The sequence below is a fragment of the Pelobates fuscus genome, chromosome 13, assembly GCF_036172605.1.
Source record: "Pelobates fuscus isolate aPelFus1 chromosome 13, aPelFus1.pri, whole genome shotgun sequence".
Lineage (NCBI taxonomy): Eukaryota > Metazoa > Chordata > Amphibia > Anura > Pelobatidae > Pelobates > Pelobates fuscus.
In genome coordinates, this window is record NC_086329.1 from 42,093,665 (window position 1) to 42,111,846 (window position 18,182).

General features: G+C 38.8%; 1 protein-coding gene across 4 annotated transcripts in view; it reads left to right on the forward strand.

The window, feature by feature from the left end:
* Positions 1-18,182, forward strand: part of CCDC88C (coiled-coil domain containing 88C) — a 103,932-nt gene that overhangs the window by 19,777 nt on the left and 65,973 nt on the right. For all 4 annotated transcript variants that reach the window (XM_063439755.1, XM_063439756.1, XM_063439757.1 and 1 more), the window contains exon 3: positions 6,406-6,514. In XM_063439755.1, the coding sequence (XP_063295825.1) occupies positions 6,406-6,514 (109 nt within the window). The remainder of the gene's footprint in view (positions 1-6,405; positions 6,515-18,182) is intronic.

Below are 18,182 nucleotides of genomic sequence, written 5' to 3' on the forward strand. Positions count from 1 at the left end.
ATGTCTTATGTTTGCATCTTAACTGGAACATGGAAAAACAAAAGCCAGACCATATAGGTGTGCTCTGCTATTTAATAAAACAACTGTTCATATAATAAAAAAAAATACATATTTACTTTCTGTTGCTGACAGAGGAGGTACACCCCTCACACCTGCTGGGGTCCCTCAGGAATGACTTGGTTTCTATGGCACTGCTATAGAAATGCTGCAGCTCTGGAGAAACTGTACCTGTGGGGGGATTAGTCAATTAGAGAACAGGAGCATGGTATGGTCTCTGGGGAAGGTCTGTGCTTAGCCAGACATTTCGTAGAAGATGTGGATAGTTTATTTTATTTAGAAGTTTCTTTTAAAAAAAATGTTAAAGAGAGGTTTTGGAGAAAAAAACAGATCAATAGAATTTCTTCATTAGCACTGACATTTACCATCGCACCCACCACACATTTTGTTTTGTTTTTATTGATAAGGTGAAGGGTGTTTGAAAGAATATTTTGCAAGGAAGGTACATTTGGCTTTTAACACTTGAGATATATCATGGGGTAAAAATTTAAAAAAAAATAAAAAAATTTTTAAACTCAATGGTACTAGTTTAGTGACCTTGGAAAGTGTTGACTTGACCTTATCAGCTTTATTTGTGGACAAGAATCGTGTGTGTGTGTGTGTGTGTGTGTGTGTGTGTGGACTCAGGCATTTCTTTCCCTATAAACACTGAGCCCATAGAACGAAGTTTGACCTTCACAGCTAAGGTTGAAGATCATGTAAATGCTCCCAAAAAGAGAGGTAAATTCTAATTAATGGCTATATATGTCTATTCGTGTTTGACCTGTTTGCTATTCAATAAACAGCTGCATGCTACGTGTGTGTCCTTCTGTCTTGTCCAGTTGCCTATAGCCACCCCATGTCCTGTGCAGTTGGCTGGAACTCTCCTTGGGCTATAAATCAGAAACTATTTACAAAGCTGTTCATGTATCTCTTGGCATCTTTTATAGGGAATGATAAACAGCTGAACATTACACACATGGTGTGGGCATAAGATAATCTGTGAGCTATATTCAGCTAGTTAGATGGATTAGGGAAGGGTTTGCTTCAAAGAGCCAAAGGCAATGAAAAAAATCTCCTTTCACCCTAACTACTAGTAACTTGTATGTATTTTTTTTTGTTAATGGTGTAATTTAGTTCTATCTTGTTTTCCAGGTAATATATCTTAATACATTCCCCCAGTTTGCTGTATGTTTGGTTAAGAAACAAATCAAAATGTCTAATTTGACTCGCTTTTCTTCTGTCTGCCTCTCTATTGGATTTCTGTAGCACGTAAACTGAGCAAGTCCTTTAACACATTGTTAAACCTGGAAAGTGATTTAGTAATCAGTTCCTCATGACCCGTGAAACTTGCTTAGGGCTATGTTTACTGAAAAGTGATAATTTGGTTAGTGAACTCTCTGGTTACACCTACTAATTATTATCATCTTTTCAATAAGACTCCTGATCTTGTCAAAAAAGGGATCAATGGCATACTTCCCAAGTTTCCCTTTTTAGGAAGTGCCTAAATCCCTCTGTCTCTCATTTCTATCCTTCTCTAGGAGCTCCAAATTGTTTGTGTGTCTCCATGTATAACCGAGATCCACAGCAACAATACTCACAGTAATGTCATTAACCCTTTCCCGACATTAGGGCGTGCTATGCTGTCCTTCACAAAGAGGGCTTTAACGCTGTTAGGGTGCCTTAATAATGGGACCCTCCCTCTGGTTCGCATACTTGCCCTCCTCGCTGGATCTAATTGAGGGGACAGCCTGACCACCGAGGCAGTTCACCTGCAGCCAATCCCGCCGATCAGTCATGTGATCATGATGACGCTGTGATCCCATTACTCTGATCGGCTGGATTGCCACATTAACTGGTTTGTCTGGCAGATCCTCCAACATATAATTAATAAAACCACATAACTATGTAAAAATAATACATAAATATAAACTATGATAACTTGGGTGGTACTGTTGCACGCGTGAGACATTGCAGAAGACACAGGAGTGTTTTAGAGCAGCAAAGCGTTTAATGACAATAATATCATAGGTGAAAGGGCATTTTTTTTTTTTTTGTGAACAAATCTGAACACTAACTTGAGCCAGGGTTTGTGACCAAGTGGCTACTAAAAAATGACTGGACAGACCTTATTTTGAATAGCCTGGGTTGTCTGCTTCTGTAAAAGGTATGCCATGCTATGGGGTATCAAATGCAGAGCAAACCAATCTGGCAAACCGACAGGAGGAAAGCCCTAGATTTGACCCTGTAACTTTCCAAAATCCCGTAAAACCTGTACATGGGGGGTTTTATGGGATTTTGGAAAGGGATTTATATAATAAGTTTGGGTGCACTTAATATGAAAGAGGTAAATTATGGTTGAGCAAACTTATAGCGCAAATTACAGTTTTTGTTTTAGTTCAGACCTTGAATAATTGCCTCTGTCCTTAAAGGGAAAACAGTCTGTTCTAAAATACATTTTTAGTTGCATTATATGTTATTTGTTAAAGCAGGACTGTCAGGGTGTACCTACCTTTTCCCAATCGCTTCCGCTTTCCTATTGTGTCTTTGTTTAATTTTTCATCCATTTCTAAGTAAAAATATAACGCCTGACTCATCCAGACACTGGGTCGAGCTACTGCTGTCTTGAAGTGTCAATCCCCCTAGCCATTAGCAGTGACCACTGCAGAGAATTGGCTCTGTCTACGGAGAATCCCGTGGTATTCTCCATAGACCTCAATATTGTAATCTCGGGGATACTCGAGTGCAGCAGTGATGACGACTCCTGGAGTTGAAGCACTAGACCAGAAGAGGACCCAACGGAAGTAGATGGTGGCCCTGCGAGGTACAAGCTCAGGTAAGTACAACTCCTCTTCCTGTGCTTTCAGCGGCGACATGACCATAAAGGGTGTCTGCAAATTCTGCAAAGTCCCCAGACGAAGACCGTTCCGCTTTACTCACATACATTTCTCAAAACATCCTGCCCCTTGCCACATCCCTAAAATTAGAGGGTCCCTCTACGTCCATTTGAAATGTTAGGCGGTATATGGTGTGGTCTATTTCCAGAAATTCGTTTAACTAAGAATCTTTATTGTAGCTTTATAATTGGTAGTGGTTATGTTGCATTGAGAATCTTTGGACTCTTTCCTACAGTTTTATATCAAACCTTATAGGATTGATTTGTCAAAAAAATGGGGTTCCCCATGGAAAATAGAGATCACCCCGGTCCTCAGCCACACTGATAACGCACAATTAACACCCCCCACTCAGCCAATTGCCACCATACAGGTTGAATAAAATATACAGTGATAACATGAACGTGTTAATTTGTGCATTATCTGTTTGGCCGCCGAGGGGATGATGTAATGTCTATAAGTAAATACTCTGGTTACTAGGGTCAAGGCAAACTCTACTGAATTCTATCAGCCTCCAGAGCCAACTCCTTTCCCTCACCACAGATTGCACCTTTGCAGCTCACTATACTGCTTACATACTGCCCCCATTTGGATCACAAACCATTTAAAGGGACACTATAGTCACCAGAACAACTACAGCCTAATGTCCCTGTGGGCTTATCAATGTAACACTGCCTTTTCACAGAAAAGCCAGTGTTTACATGATTGCCTAGTAACACCTCTAGTGGCAGTCACTCAGACTACCACTAGTGGTGCTTCCTGGGTCAGTGCTGCACTGACGTTCAGCGTCTCAACCCTCTGCATTGAGGCGCTGAACTCTCCCCATATAGATGGATTGATTTAATGCATCTCTATATAAGGAAATGCTGATTGGTGCCACGTGTGCGCCTTAGCCTCCCAGTGCTTTCCTTAGGAAACATTGGATATGCTGAGATTATCAAATCTGACGGTCTCAGCCATGGAGGCAGAGTATAGGCAGAGCCAAGGCTGGAATAAAGGCAATTTATTCCTGACACTATAGTGTTCCTTTGAGAACCGTTTGATGTAAACTCAAGCACTACCTTACAGTGCAACCTCAGATTATTATGAATCATTCCAGCCATTTCTCTTGGTTGTTTTCTGTATGTGAAAGCAAGAAAACATTTGTAACCTCTTCATAATTATTACTTTTATAAATCTATGCAGATTTATATCTAAAATATTTCTAACCAGAGAAGGATGAAGATCAAGCAGGGCCTTAGGCTGGTTTCCAGTTTGAGCTTGACTTTCATTCTTCACATAGCGATGGTAAATGGGACCAAGCAAATTCATGGTTCTGTGTCTGTCTAGCCCCAGTGCTTTAGGCGGCTGCCTAGAGTCATTTTATAGCCCTACTTCTGACTGTATAAGTGTCACGTCCCTTTTCTAATCTATGCAAATTTCCCTGATTAAATCATATTAGCTAGGTTTGAAATCACTAAATTAAACTGTAAACCTGTGACTGCTTGAATTTGAAGCATGTTTTCCAAATCTAAATTTTACCTGAATTTTAGAATACTATTTACAATTCAGTGTCTAATGAATAAAGAATGCACAAACAAAGGATTATTAAAGTCTAGCTTGGTTTCTGTCATCTAGTAAAATGCATATTGGTAGGTCTCCAAAGGAACTAATTCTTATTATTTTATTTTTTTTAAATATATGTTCTTCTTATACTTTGTAAAGTGCCATCGCAATGCTTTTCTCTTAAACATTTCTCGGTTCCATCTTGTTTATGTGTTTAAGCTTTATATTTTGTTAGGTTAAAAGATGGTGGTTTAAAAAAAAAAAAGAAAAAGAAAAAAATATTTAAGTAAAGTAAGTAAAATATTAAAAACCTTAAACTGCTTTAATTTCAAATTGTATTGGATACAGAATTTGATCCTACTTTTTTCACTACATTGCCTAAAGTTTGTCAGTGTAGGAATTTTTTGTGTGTGTGTGTGTGTGTGTGTGCATGCATTGTTTGTTTTGCTGAAATGGCACATGAAAGTGAGGCTGTAGCAAAGGATTGTGGGATAGAAGTGTCAGGTTTAAAATTTAACTGAGGTAAATAACATTGAGAGTTCACTTTTTTATTTATGTTTTTCTCTCAATAGTTACGGTGAAACCTACAGTTAATTCCATTGTCTTCGAAGACGAGGTACATGGAGACCTGCCAGATATTTGAGCCACTGGCAAAGGTGTTGACTGAGAGAGATCTCTCTGTCGTTGCAGGAATAAAATGCAGCTAAATATGCTGTTTGTTAAATTTGTTTGGCAAGCAATTCATTGCTGGTATATTGTGTCAGAGGGGACTTTCATCTCCTATTGTGACAACTGGGTCTGGGACATTTCCCCCCCTTCTCTCCAAATTATGCTCTATTTGGAACATTCTAAACGGGAACTACTACAAGAAATATATTTTAGTCATTTTGTGATTGACCCACTTTTTTTCTTTCTACACTTGAGGGATAAGAAACCCATCCTAAACTATTGGGGGGGAAAAAAGTATGGTCATTAAATGAACAGTCCAAGCACAATAACCAGCTCTGTGTAGTGGTAATGGTGCAAGGGGTGCCCTGGCGCTCTCCAAGAGTAATCTATGGATGGGGAGGCCCCATAAGTCTCACAGGTACACTTGCCACATCCAGTGTTCTCCAGCAAGAGAAGCCATGTGTCTTCATTGAGCTTGGCAGATTCAATACAGGACCGTTCTCATTGGCTGTGCTACTTTGAGAAAGTGAGGGTGGCACTGCATGGCCCTAAAAGCAGTTCGACATAAAAGTAGGGCTCGGCACACAGAAACACTAGTACACCAAACTGTGGTTACTTAGAAGTCCTCTTTAAAGTGAACCTGTACTCTTGTCAGAAAAAGTCTCTAAATAGAAATTAAATGGAGTTTCATATGTTTGTTCAAAAATGCTCACCTCTTGAACCGGTCCAGGACTGCAATGAGCCTGGCTTTATGGGCTTGGAGACTCCTCTTAGAACCTCCTCTGTTTTGTAAAAGCAATGCCTGGCACTCTCCCTCTGCTGACCTAGATATACTAGCTTCAATGCCAGCACATTGATTGAACGGAGTGAGGTCCAAGATAGATGGAAATTAACAAGCAAAATGTGCAAAACTGATGGCCATTTCCCTTTAAGTAGTTGACCTGGGTGATTGCCAGTACTGTTAATTTTCTTTTGAAAGGCAAAGGTGTGGCTATCTGCTGACTTGGTTACAATGTTTTTTTTTCTTTTTTTCTTTTTCTAGACTAGGGGCAGGCAACCTTCTGCTCTCCAGATGTTGACTACATCTCTCTTAATGCACTTACAGCCATAATGCTGGCAAAGTATCAGGGGAGATGTAGTCCACAACATCTGAAGTGCTGAAGGTTACCTTCCCCTGGTTTAGCGGACAGTTTGTCTTGATGTCCCGTACAGGTTAAATTCAAAGCACTGAGTTTCACATAATTCTTTATGTTTCTCACAGAGATCCCCGACCGTCCAACCAGCGGATCAACAAGCATGTGAACAACGATGTCAACCTCCGCATTCAGAACTTGAACATACTGGTGCGGCACATAAAGACCTACTACCAGGTAAGACCCTCTTCTTCCTGTAAACATTAATTTTCATTGACGCCAATTATTTAACCCTAATAATGTAATCGAACACATTGGTTCTCATCCTAGATTGGAGGAACTAGAGTAGTCCTTGTGGCCTACATGTGGCTTGTGGGCTACTAGTTCTAATAATTCGTTTATCTGTGAAATGCAGTATTCACGTAATAGTACTTTGGTTACTTCTTCTCTTGAATAAGAGCTGCAAGTCAATATCATTGTTATAATAAAATTTTACTCTAACCTCCAATCACCACGTTTAAGTGAACTTACATCTACTTACAAACTGCAGACTTTTCTGCGATTGAACAAAACTTGAAATCTGGAGTCCATTCAGTCTTGAATACCTATGAAAGTTGGAAGGACCTTCCATCTTCTTTGGTGGCACCCTTGCTTGTTCCCCGGCTCCATTCATACCTGCCAAGTGCCTTCGATGTTCTGATTGCTTGATACCTCTTAATAAAAACACGTAGAGGTTAATGAATGGACGGCATTTTGTGTTTGTGTACATGTTTGGCCACTGACGGAATTTTTCTCTTTGCTTATTTGCACAATGTAATGTTTCCATATTGTCCGTAGTTTTATTATTGAACAAAGCAATAACAGGAACAGTAGTTGGTAACGGTTTCCTGAGCAGGGTTTCCAATTTATTAAAAGTGTTTGTGTAGAGAAATTCATTGTGTATATGGAAATAGATCTGTGACATTGTATGAATGTGTTTATTTTCCTTCCAGCTGACACTGTTCGAACATAATATAACACACTGCAAATGGAATTTGTTGGCAGAATGTCATATTTGTTATGTGTGTGTATGTATGTATCCTTAGTTAGCACCTTAATGGTACACTATGATCATGGGAGTCAGTTACTGCAGCATGGGCTTACCTACCTCATATTGTGTGTGTTTGTGGTTGTGGTATTTTATACATTTTCAGTAGAACGTATATGTAACAAGCAATTGTAGGGCAGGGTTCTAAAGGTGGAGTTAGATACAGAAACATTCCATTGATTCCCATCGTTTTTGCTCAACTTATGGATCTTTGCACAAGAATTCTTCTCTATATGGAACTCTCACTACCTTAGCCATTCTTTGATGTTTCCCATTCCATTCCCTGTTCAAATTTCAATCCCATTTTAATGCATTTTAGTAGAAGATCATGGGAGGAGAACAGGATATATGTTTTGAGTCTTACAAGGTTAATAGAGTTTTTTTGTCTTGGCATACAGTTCATTGAGTTGGCCATGCGATCACCTGGATTGAACCTTTTTACCCACATTGCCAAGGTGTTGGATTTCTATTGACTTTATTGCAATTTTATTAAGTGATGTTATGCCGAATTCTGAAGCATTCTGCTTTTGTCTTGCAATCCAGAACGCCATTTGGCTGAGTTTGCATTTGTTGTTATCTGTATGCTTGTCTTCAGCTAATTGCTGTGTGATCTTTACTTTGTAGATAAATCTATTATGATAAAATGTCAAGATGTAGGTGGCTGTAAATTTAGAAGGTGTGACAGGGGTAATTTAAATTGTGGGACATGAGAAAATTGCTGTAGGGATATAAATTAAGACGTGAATTAAGTTTTTTTTCTTGTAATAGCAGGTTTGCACCAGATGGGACGTAGATTTAATGTGAATTCTAACCCTTCTATGTTAGTTTTGTGTTTTTGTTAAAATTAAATTTTATTATTATTTTTTTTTTTTTTTGCATTGGAATGTTTGCGTAGTAGTTTTGTGTTTCTTATTAAACATATTAGACCGTGCTGTACAATTTTTTAAGTGGAGCTTTCTTGGGAAATGACAGATCCTCGTTCCCTCAATGGGGTGAGTGATGTGTAGGGCAAAAGAAGAAGAAAAAAAAAAAAACATTCATACTTGCTCTTTCTGTACTCCTGTATTGATGATATTAACTCTCCATTATATATATCATGGGGAGTTATATATAGTTTGTTTTACATGGTTATAGGTTCCATGTTTGTTGGTATATTTGACATATCAGGCAGACTCTACAGACACTCTTACCTCTGGTTCTCTAGGTTTTTATGGCCCATTGGGATCCTGTCTGTAGTAAACAGTGGCTGAGATTCCCGTGAGATTTGTGTTAATGGTAATGCCAGACACATTACTAACAATATTTAACCCTTTCACCCAGAGCCGGCCTTAGGCTTTCAGACACCCTGTAATTTGTTTTATTGCATCTTCTAGATAATGAAGTAAAGGAACACTCCAAGCACCATAACTACTACAGTATGCAGGAATACTCTGCATTGTAAGTTGTCCGACCTAATTAGGGTCTGCCAGGTGCTGCACCCACATCAATCACCGCTCGTCTCTTCACTGAGCTAAACTCTGCATCAGACGACGCTCTCGGCCAATGTGCTAGCTGTGCACTGCAAGAGACCCAACAGAAGCTTCTGAGAATGAGCCTCCAGCTCTCACTGAGCTGTACAGAAAGTTGGTAACCACAACTGGTGGGCCCCAAGACACTCATGGCATCAAAGTACTACAATGCAAAAGAAATGTTCATAATTAATCATAAAAAAAAAAAGTAAATGCATACACACTGCACTGTGTGCGCATGTATGTGAAAAAAACAAACCTTTATTCTGTCATGTTCCTGTCCTAGCTTAAATGTCCGGTTAAAAGGTATGCTTACCTGAATATCACTTCCAAGGCAGCAGTGGTAGCAGTGGTAGCAATGAGCGCCGATCTCTCTTCATTAAGTGTTCATTATAGTTGAAATCTCCTTGCTCGTTATGGTTGGGTTTCTTCACTAATCCAGTAATTGTGGCAAATTGAATTTCTCCTGGGATTCTTTCCACCTTGATTATTTTAACCTAAAATGTCCAGTGTTCTTCCAAAATCTCCATAAGTACCAGTTTCATCAATAACCCCAGATAGGCGAGTCTGTCTCTTACTCTCCCTATAGATCAATGTAAAGCAGAGTATCCATGCGTTTGTCCTGATTTCGGTCCTGGTTTGACTTTGTCTTCACTGGCATTACACATGTGTAAGAGGTGATCTGTCCTGTCTGGGAGGAAGCGGGACATGTTGAATCCAGACAGACCACCTACTGTACCTACATTGTACATATTGTTTTAGAGTTAATTTCTGCACAGGGGTCTATACATTTTATCACTGGTTTTTGTTCTAGTTCACACCTTCTTCACTCACAACCGTTGCTCTATTTCTTTGTCTGAATTCTAACCTCTGCCAAGAAAAAGCCATGATAAATTTGCAGAGTCAACACTTTAGGGGGTGCACATGTTAGCAGATTTCCTATCCGAAAGGATATAAACGCCTCTGGAGCTCATCCAGGGAAAGCCCGACTCTAAATTTAAATACTTCACAAGGGACAGTGTGTTTCTTCATAGCTATTGTTCCACAATTCTGTTGTTGAAATAAAAACGATATTTAACGATACCAATATTTATTTTTTTGCATCTCTGTATTTGCTCTAATGGAACTACATTTGAATCTACAGCTTTTCTAAAGTGAACCCTGCATGCATCATAATCACTGTAGCTGGCAGTTGTGGTTATGGTACTTGGAGTGTTCCTTTAAATTAAATAGCATTTTGTTCAGTCATCATTGGCAGATTGATCCTGTTTGTCAGATAAAGGGGAGATCTTGTAGGGAAACTATAGTGCCAGGAAAACAAAATTGTTTTCCTGGCACTATAGCTCACTATAGTGCCCCCTCTGTTCCTCTCCACGGCAGGGGAGATCTAATGCGCATGCGCGGCAATGGCCACACTCTCATTAGGATTTCCCCATAGGAAAGCATCATGCAATCCTTTCCTATTGGGAATCGGGCGGGTGACGTGCGGGTGGGTGACCAAAAGTCGGCTAGCGACCTAGAATTCCCTCTAGTGGCTGTCTGGTAGACAGCCATTAGAGGTGGTGTTAATTAATTAATAACTGCAATAAGTACCTTTTGCTGGGTTAAGGGACCTGGGAATATGCAACCAGACCACTTTCATGAGCTGAAGTGGTCTGGGTGCCTATAGTGTCACGTCTCGGGTAAAATGGTGATGTTTGGGGACTTGTTAGCGTAAGGGTTAATAGGGACTGGGATGTATCGTATAAAATATTGATATAATGGGTACTGGATGAATAATTTTGTTTGGGTCTAGAACTAGGAGACTTGATGGATAAAAGGCTGACATCAGAGGTACTTGTTGGACGTGTGGTTGATTTGTGTGGAATACAGTTGGGTGGTATTTGACTGGAAAATGTTTCTAAAATATTGGTTTAAATAAAGTAATCTTTGAGTAGGACGATGTGAGTTGGCAAGGAAGCTGCCTTCACCATCACCCCCCCCTACCCCCCCTCCCCAACATGTGTTGAACCTGTGCACTGTTGAGATAGCTCAATGGCTAGGGTTCCAGTGGCAGTGTCTCAGTGTAACAGGTTTAAATCTTGGCACAGGATCCGTCATACTCCCGAGGTAAATAAAATTAGTACTATTAAGCTGGACTATAATAATATGTAGACTTCTGAAACTAGCCAGTGTATATTTCCTGGTTATATTTTTGACATTAAAGTAAATCTTAAAGTAGAGAAACATATTTATCTATTAATAATTGTGGTGTTTGCATCCTGCTCACTGCCTTTTAAATACAGATAAATGTGTATAGAAAGGGGGAAACGTTATGGTTGATTATTTGAATACAGTACTTTAAAAATTTAGCAGAGCATCGTAATCCTAAAAGTGGCGCAGTAATAGCCAATTGAATGTACCTGCCGATTCTTTTTGTTTACATGGTGATTGCCCTACCTTTAGAACTTTGTACCATTCAGAACAGGGCAAGATGATACATCTCTCTTTATGTTGGACACAGTGATAAATGTGCCTGTTACATAACGGTCTCTCTATTGTACACCTGACCCCATATTAAAGTGCCTTTAGTGCAGTTTGAATGGGGCTGGAGGTCACAGTGGGGTTAATAGTAAATGTATTGGGAACAGATGTGGTTTTGTTAAGAACGAGACCCACATTATCCCTTTGGGAGGGAGCACATCTATTATTAATTGACCTTACATTTGCTGATTAGTTCTGTACAGTGATAATTAATTGGGGTAATTCATGACCGATATAACCTTGCATGTTTCTAATAGTATGTGTGTTTTATATAGAGTACTACGTTTCTCATGATGTTTAGCTAGTCTTTGGAAAACGTGTCCAGGCTTATAACACAGTTACCTTGTGATGTAAGGGCTTATTCCGTGAAGTGACTACTACCGACTTGTAAACTGCTAGCCAGCTTGGATAAATCTCCCCTTCTACTGAGACTGACCATATCCGATATTATGGGCAACAATAAATGTTTGCATATCACATTTTTACGTTCGTACGTGTTATTTGTCAACTGCAATCTTTTATATTTGCTGTTTAAAAGGCTGTGGAATTTTCCGTAAAACAGTATTGTGTTTTTTTTAATGAATATTTTTTGCTTTATCTATCTGTCCTTTTGTCAATGTAATTTCCCAGCCTGCTAGATAAACATAGCAAGGCTTTATATTACTGCATCATGTCAAATAATGGAATGTTTTCTGTGTTATTGCACCCTCGGGGGGCTATGCGACCAATATTGTGTTATAAAACAATCTGTGCAATTTAGGTCAAAGTATAGTAAATTTAATATAACACAACAAAACCTGCATTGCTGCATTCTATCTCCCTATTCTATACAGAATGGATTATCTAATAGTGAACATTGTGTGTGTGTGTCTGTGTGTCTGTGTCTTCCCCTGTAAGTCAGTTTTTGGAAAGAATGTTCTCAATTAGTGAATATTCTAACTATTTGAAATATAAATAAAATGATGCAGACATTATACTTTAAAATCTCATTCATATAACTAGCCCTTAATAGCTAATGGAGTCCTATTCACCAAATGCCTAACTTGCTCTAACCAACTGTAGTGAGTTTCCACATTACCACTAAATGACAGATGATGATGATCCAGGAGTGTGAAGATATCATAAGAGGTTCCACTTATCCAGAAGGCCCTAAACTGGCATTTTATGCAAAACGTATATAGTTCTACACTAAAAGCTTCCGTAAGTCATGTATAATTCTTCATAATAATGAAACCTTTCAGGGGAAATTTGTTCACATGGTGCATCCATTAATTTATAATAGTATCCACAAGTGAATTACCTTTTCTGTTATATTAAATGCATGCATATGATGAGAATAAATAGGTATCATCTATTATTTCCTGTAATTGACCCAGATCATATTGGGGGTATAGTCACTAAAGTGAGAATTGCCATGAAATACATTTTTTGCCCCAAACTTGAAACCTTTTTTCGAGGCTTTTTCAAAAGGTGGCATAATTATAATACAACATATGAGAATGCAAGAGAAAAATAAGAGCATTTAGGGAGCCTCAACCCCCCTCCCAAACTGAATTTATCCTGCTAGGGGAATCTACTCTCATATCAATTACTAACATGAATATTCACTACCAGTGTACAGAAAACTAAAAAAAAGTGATGTGTTGTATCCAAACCTTTTCAAGTGAACACATTTTTATTTATTTAGTTTTTTTGGAGTGGAGATACTGAGGTGACTCATCTTAACCTTTGCTCACTCACAACCCCCTTCCCTCCCATTGGTAACAATGCCAATATTCCTTTGCAGGGTGACCATTCCAGGCCCCTGTGTGATCTCATTATCAGGTAAAGTTCAGTGACTTAGTTTGCAAAATCTTGAAAAAAGAAAGTAGGTAGCTGCATTATAGTGCATGCTTCACATTTTAGTAACTCCCTAAGGAACACTCTAAGATTAGAAATAAATATATTAATTTTTAACCTTTGTGTGTTCCTTTTCTTATTTTAAAGGATCACTATAGGGTCAGAAACACAAACATGTATTCCTGACCCGATGGGGTTAAAACCACCATCTGGGCCCTCATGCCTCCATAAATATAGCAAAATCTTACTGTATTCAAGCCTGAAGCTGTAGATCTGCATGCTGTTTGCCTCAGAAAAACAAGCAGTCTGCTGACATAATCAGAAGTGCTAGCTGATCCAATCACAGTGCTTCCCCATAGGATTGGCTGAGACTGACAAGGAGGCAGATCAGAGCCAGAGCCAGCCTGATTCAAACACAGCCCTGGCCAATCTCCTCATAGAGATGAATTGAATCAATTAATCACTATGAGAAAAGTTCAGTGTCTGCATGCAGAGAAGGAGATACCAAATGTTTGGATGCATGTTATGCAGCCATGACCCAGGAAGGATCTCGACCAGCTATCTGAGGAGTGGCCAGTGAAGTTATCACAAGGCTGTAATGTAAACACTGCATTATCTCTGAAAAGACAGTGTTTACAGCAAAAAGCCTGAAGGTAATGATTCTGCTCACCAGAACAAATTCAACAAGCTGTAGTTGTTCTGGTGACTATAGTGTCCCTTTAAGTTTTGCTCTCCCACTTTTAAATTATTATTTATTTATTTTTTTGTAGTGCAGTGAAAGTACAAGCAAACAAACAGTGCCTTGACTGCAGGGTCAATTATGTTAGACAACAGAATGTAACATTAGCATGGCATTTTGACAATCAAGCAAATTTTTATAGACTATAAGCAAGCTCTGCAATCATGTGACTATAAGAAAGGTAAAATTGTTATAGAACAGTAGCTAGTCACATGAGCTGGGGGGGGGGTGGGAACGTTCTCATAGAAAAGGTGGGCAGAGTGCTTTTTGGCTCCAAAAATTTGGCTCCCACAATTGGGATATATATTAATGCATAGATATTTATTTATATATTTTATTTGGTAAATGTTACTCTGATATCACAAGTCTTCTAAAATGTCTCCTAATGTTTTACTAATTGAGACATTTAAAAACACTGAGGTGTATATGAAATTATAGGTAATGTGAGTAATAGTCATTTTCTGTGGACGCCTCTAATTGCATGTTGTGTCTTGTAAACAATACAAACTCTTGGAGTGAATCTGCCCTTCACTCATTTTCATGAATTGTGAATAATTAGACCGGATTACTGTAAATAATTCAGATATGAGCAGACTGGCGGGACCTGTACACCGTTACCTATAGAAACCAAAGTGTTTTGTAACCTCTACTCGTACACTGAGCTATCAAGCCTAGGCTTAATGTGTAGGGGTTGAAAGCCAAGCCTTTTCAGAATTAAAATTCCCATCATGCTTTGCCAGCCTTAAAAAGCACTCTAGGCAAATAACCAACTAATCTCATTAAAGTGCTCTCAGGTTCCATCCCTGTGTTTTTGCGTGTTTTCAAATGGTTTAATACAACTTTAAACCTATTTGTGCTGATCATGGTACGTACTTTACATTTATTTTATTTTTTTTATCATCAATGGTAAGCTAATGATCGGCTTAAAGCCTCAGCTGACCGCTGTAAGCAAACAGTGGCACCCCTGGGGGACCTAGAGATGGGCGCTGTAGGCTTCCTTTGGGGGTAAACCATTCGAGAACGGTTTAACCCCTTAAGGACACATGACATGTGTGACACGTCATGATTTCCTTTTATTCCAGAAGTTTGGTCCTTAAGGGGATAACCCCTTAAGGTAAGAGTGCGCCCAGGAACCTCCTGGCACCATAACAACTTAATTTAGATGGAGTTGTTATGGTGACTGGAGTGTCCCTTTAAGGTTTCATGCTGAGATTGTGTAATGCGAAATATTCCATAAATCCAACGTAATCGCAGGACTGTCCATAAAAAATATGTTATCCAGTTTCAGAGTAACTTGTTATTCCCCTTTCCCTGTCATCTGAAGGGTTTAGGGTTAGCAATCAAGGTCAATGAATTGAATTAAAGCTATTTTCCGGCCTTTCTCTTTGCAAAGCCTTTAACCACACAGTCTGTCGTTCGCTTCCCGTTTTAACAGCTCTGTGAAACACGTCATCTCTATGAGCTAGAATAATATTGTTATAAGATTTTTAATACTTTGCTTTGCTCTCATTATGTACTCTGCTCCAGTGCTGATCAGGACCCTGTTTCATCATCTCCCCTGGCGCTCAGAGACCTGTTTTGGCTTTGAAGACACAGACGATAATTGCTGTGGTAGTGTTAGCTGGTTAATCTTTCATGAATGTTGGTTATTGCCGGGATCGCAGCTGCTTCCATGACAGATGGCTGTCTGAAAAGACCTGTCAGAGGATTCGACTGCCCTAATTGACCCGCTAAAAGAGATCATCCGACTGCGCACTATTTTAGCAGTTCTGCCGGGTGACAGTTGGGGACTTGGCTAGGGCTTTGATATCTCTTGGACAAAATATTACTATTGTCTGGCTATGGATTTAAATAGCAGATAAAGAAAGCTGTATTGCAGTATTAGATTCTATCTTTAAATTGTCTGATTTTATCTGTGGTTTAAAGCACTGTATGCATGTCTTCTTAAGCAGAGTAAAGTAGTGTCTACGTATAATTTGCTAAGGTAGCAGACATGATGCAACAAAATGATTCCTAGTTAAATATACTGTTGGGTTTAGGTGACATGAGGTCATTTAAAAAGCACCCATCTCTTGGCAATATCACCATGTTTAAAAAGCCCCCTACTTGCAGGGCCATGTTGTGCTGAAACCCTTACAGCGCCAGAGCATCTAATGATGTGCTTGTTGGCTACCAAGAGTTTGCTGATGAATAAATATGCCGCCTATTGCTGCAACTCAAGCATGTAATTACGATTTGGAATTTCTGTAAAATAAACACGTAGAAATCATAGTACTCACAGTGCTTTAATCAATCGTATTAAAGGGACACTATAGTCCCCCAAAACAACTAAGGTGCATAAACAAAGTGATTTACCCCTCATATCCCGTCAATCGCCAAATCCTGCCGCTTCCATCTCAAAAACATTGCGTGCATCCGGCCCTACTTAACGCTAGGTGCGGCTACGGTGCTGGTCCATGCCATGGTTTTCTCTCGCCTTGACTACTGCAATCCGCTTCTCACTGGTCTTACATGTTTCCAACTTGCCCCATTGCAGTCTATAATGAATGTGGTGGCGAGGCTCATCTTCCTATCCGCTTGCACCTCCCAAGCCTCACCTCTCTGTCCCTGCATTGGCTTCCCGTAAGATATAGGGCTCAATATAAAATTCTGGTTCTTGCTTTCATATCTCTACATAATGCTACTCTCACCTATCTATCCTCCCTATTACACAAGTATGCCCCGTCTAGGCCCCTACGCTGTCCCAAAGACCTGTGTCTATCCTCTGTTCGTACTCCCACCTCTGATGCTCGCATTCAAGACTTCTCTAGGGCTGCACCATTCCTATGGAACTGCCTTCCCTTTTCGGTTAGATGCTCACCCAGTCTCCATTCCTTCAAAAAAATCATTAAAAACCTCACTTTTTCACAAAAGCATATCAATTAAACCGATAATGGCTCAAAAAAAACAAACAAAAAAAACACACTGTCTTCATTAACCCCTTGAGGACGCAGGACGGTTCAGGACCGTCATCGGCATTTTTGCGTTGCCGACCGACGACGGTCCTGAACCGTCCTAAATTTAAAATGTACTTACCCGATCGCCGTCGTTCCCCCGGCGGCGATCGGCGGTGCTCCCGGTGTGGGGAGACTGCCTGCAGCCCAGACAGTCTCCCCATGGCGGTTTAGGACCCCTGGGGCCATGTGATCGCCCAACAGGGCGACCACATGGTCACAATAGGTGTCCTAGTCTCTGCCTGCAGGGGGACTGTCTGTGCTGACAGGCAGTCTCCCTGCCAGTGTAAAATCATAAAAAAATTTAAAGTTATAGTTAATAAAAAAAAAATATATTATTATATATGTGTATATATATGATATATAGACATATATTATACCTATATAATATATGTCTATATATCATATATATAATGTCATGCTAAGTGTATTTTTATATTAATATGTACATATATTAATATAAAAATACACTTATAATTAATTTGCACACGTATATATATAATATATATAATAACTATATATATTGTATATATATATATTATTATAAAATACGAATAATAAATAATTTAAATTAAATTAAAAAAATAAAAAATAATAATAAAAAATTGAAAAAAAATTATATATCTATACGAAATTTTATTCTAACTGTATTTTGATATTAATATATATATATTTATATCAAAATACACTTAGAATGAAATTGTATATATATCTATGTATATTTAAATAAATAAAAAGAATGCGAACTATTCATATGTCGATATACAAAATTACATAAATAATTATATAAATATACACGTAGACTTCAAATATATAAATATGCATATATATTTAAATTCTATGTGCGTATTTAGGTAATATTTTTACATAATTAAGTTATTTTATTGATTGCAATTTAAGGGACCTGCCTGCCAACCCAGGCCGAAAGACCAGAGAATTTAATTTGCTATCACTGTATTTTACCCTGTAACGTTCTACGACACCCTAAAACCTGTACATGGGGGGTACTGTTTTACTCGGGAGACTTCGCTGAACACAAATATTAGTGATTCAAAACAGTAAAACATATCACAGCGATGATATTGTCAGTGAAAGTGACTTTTTTTTGCATTTTTCACACACAAACAGCACTTTTACTGATGATATAATTGTTGTGATACCTTTTCCAGTTTTTAAACACTAATATTTGTGTTCAGCAAAGTCTCCTGAGTAGAAC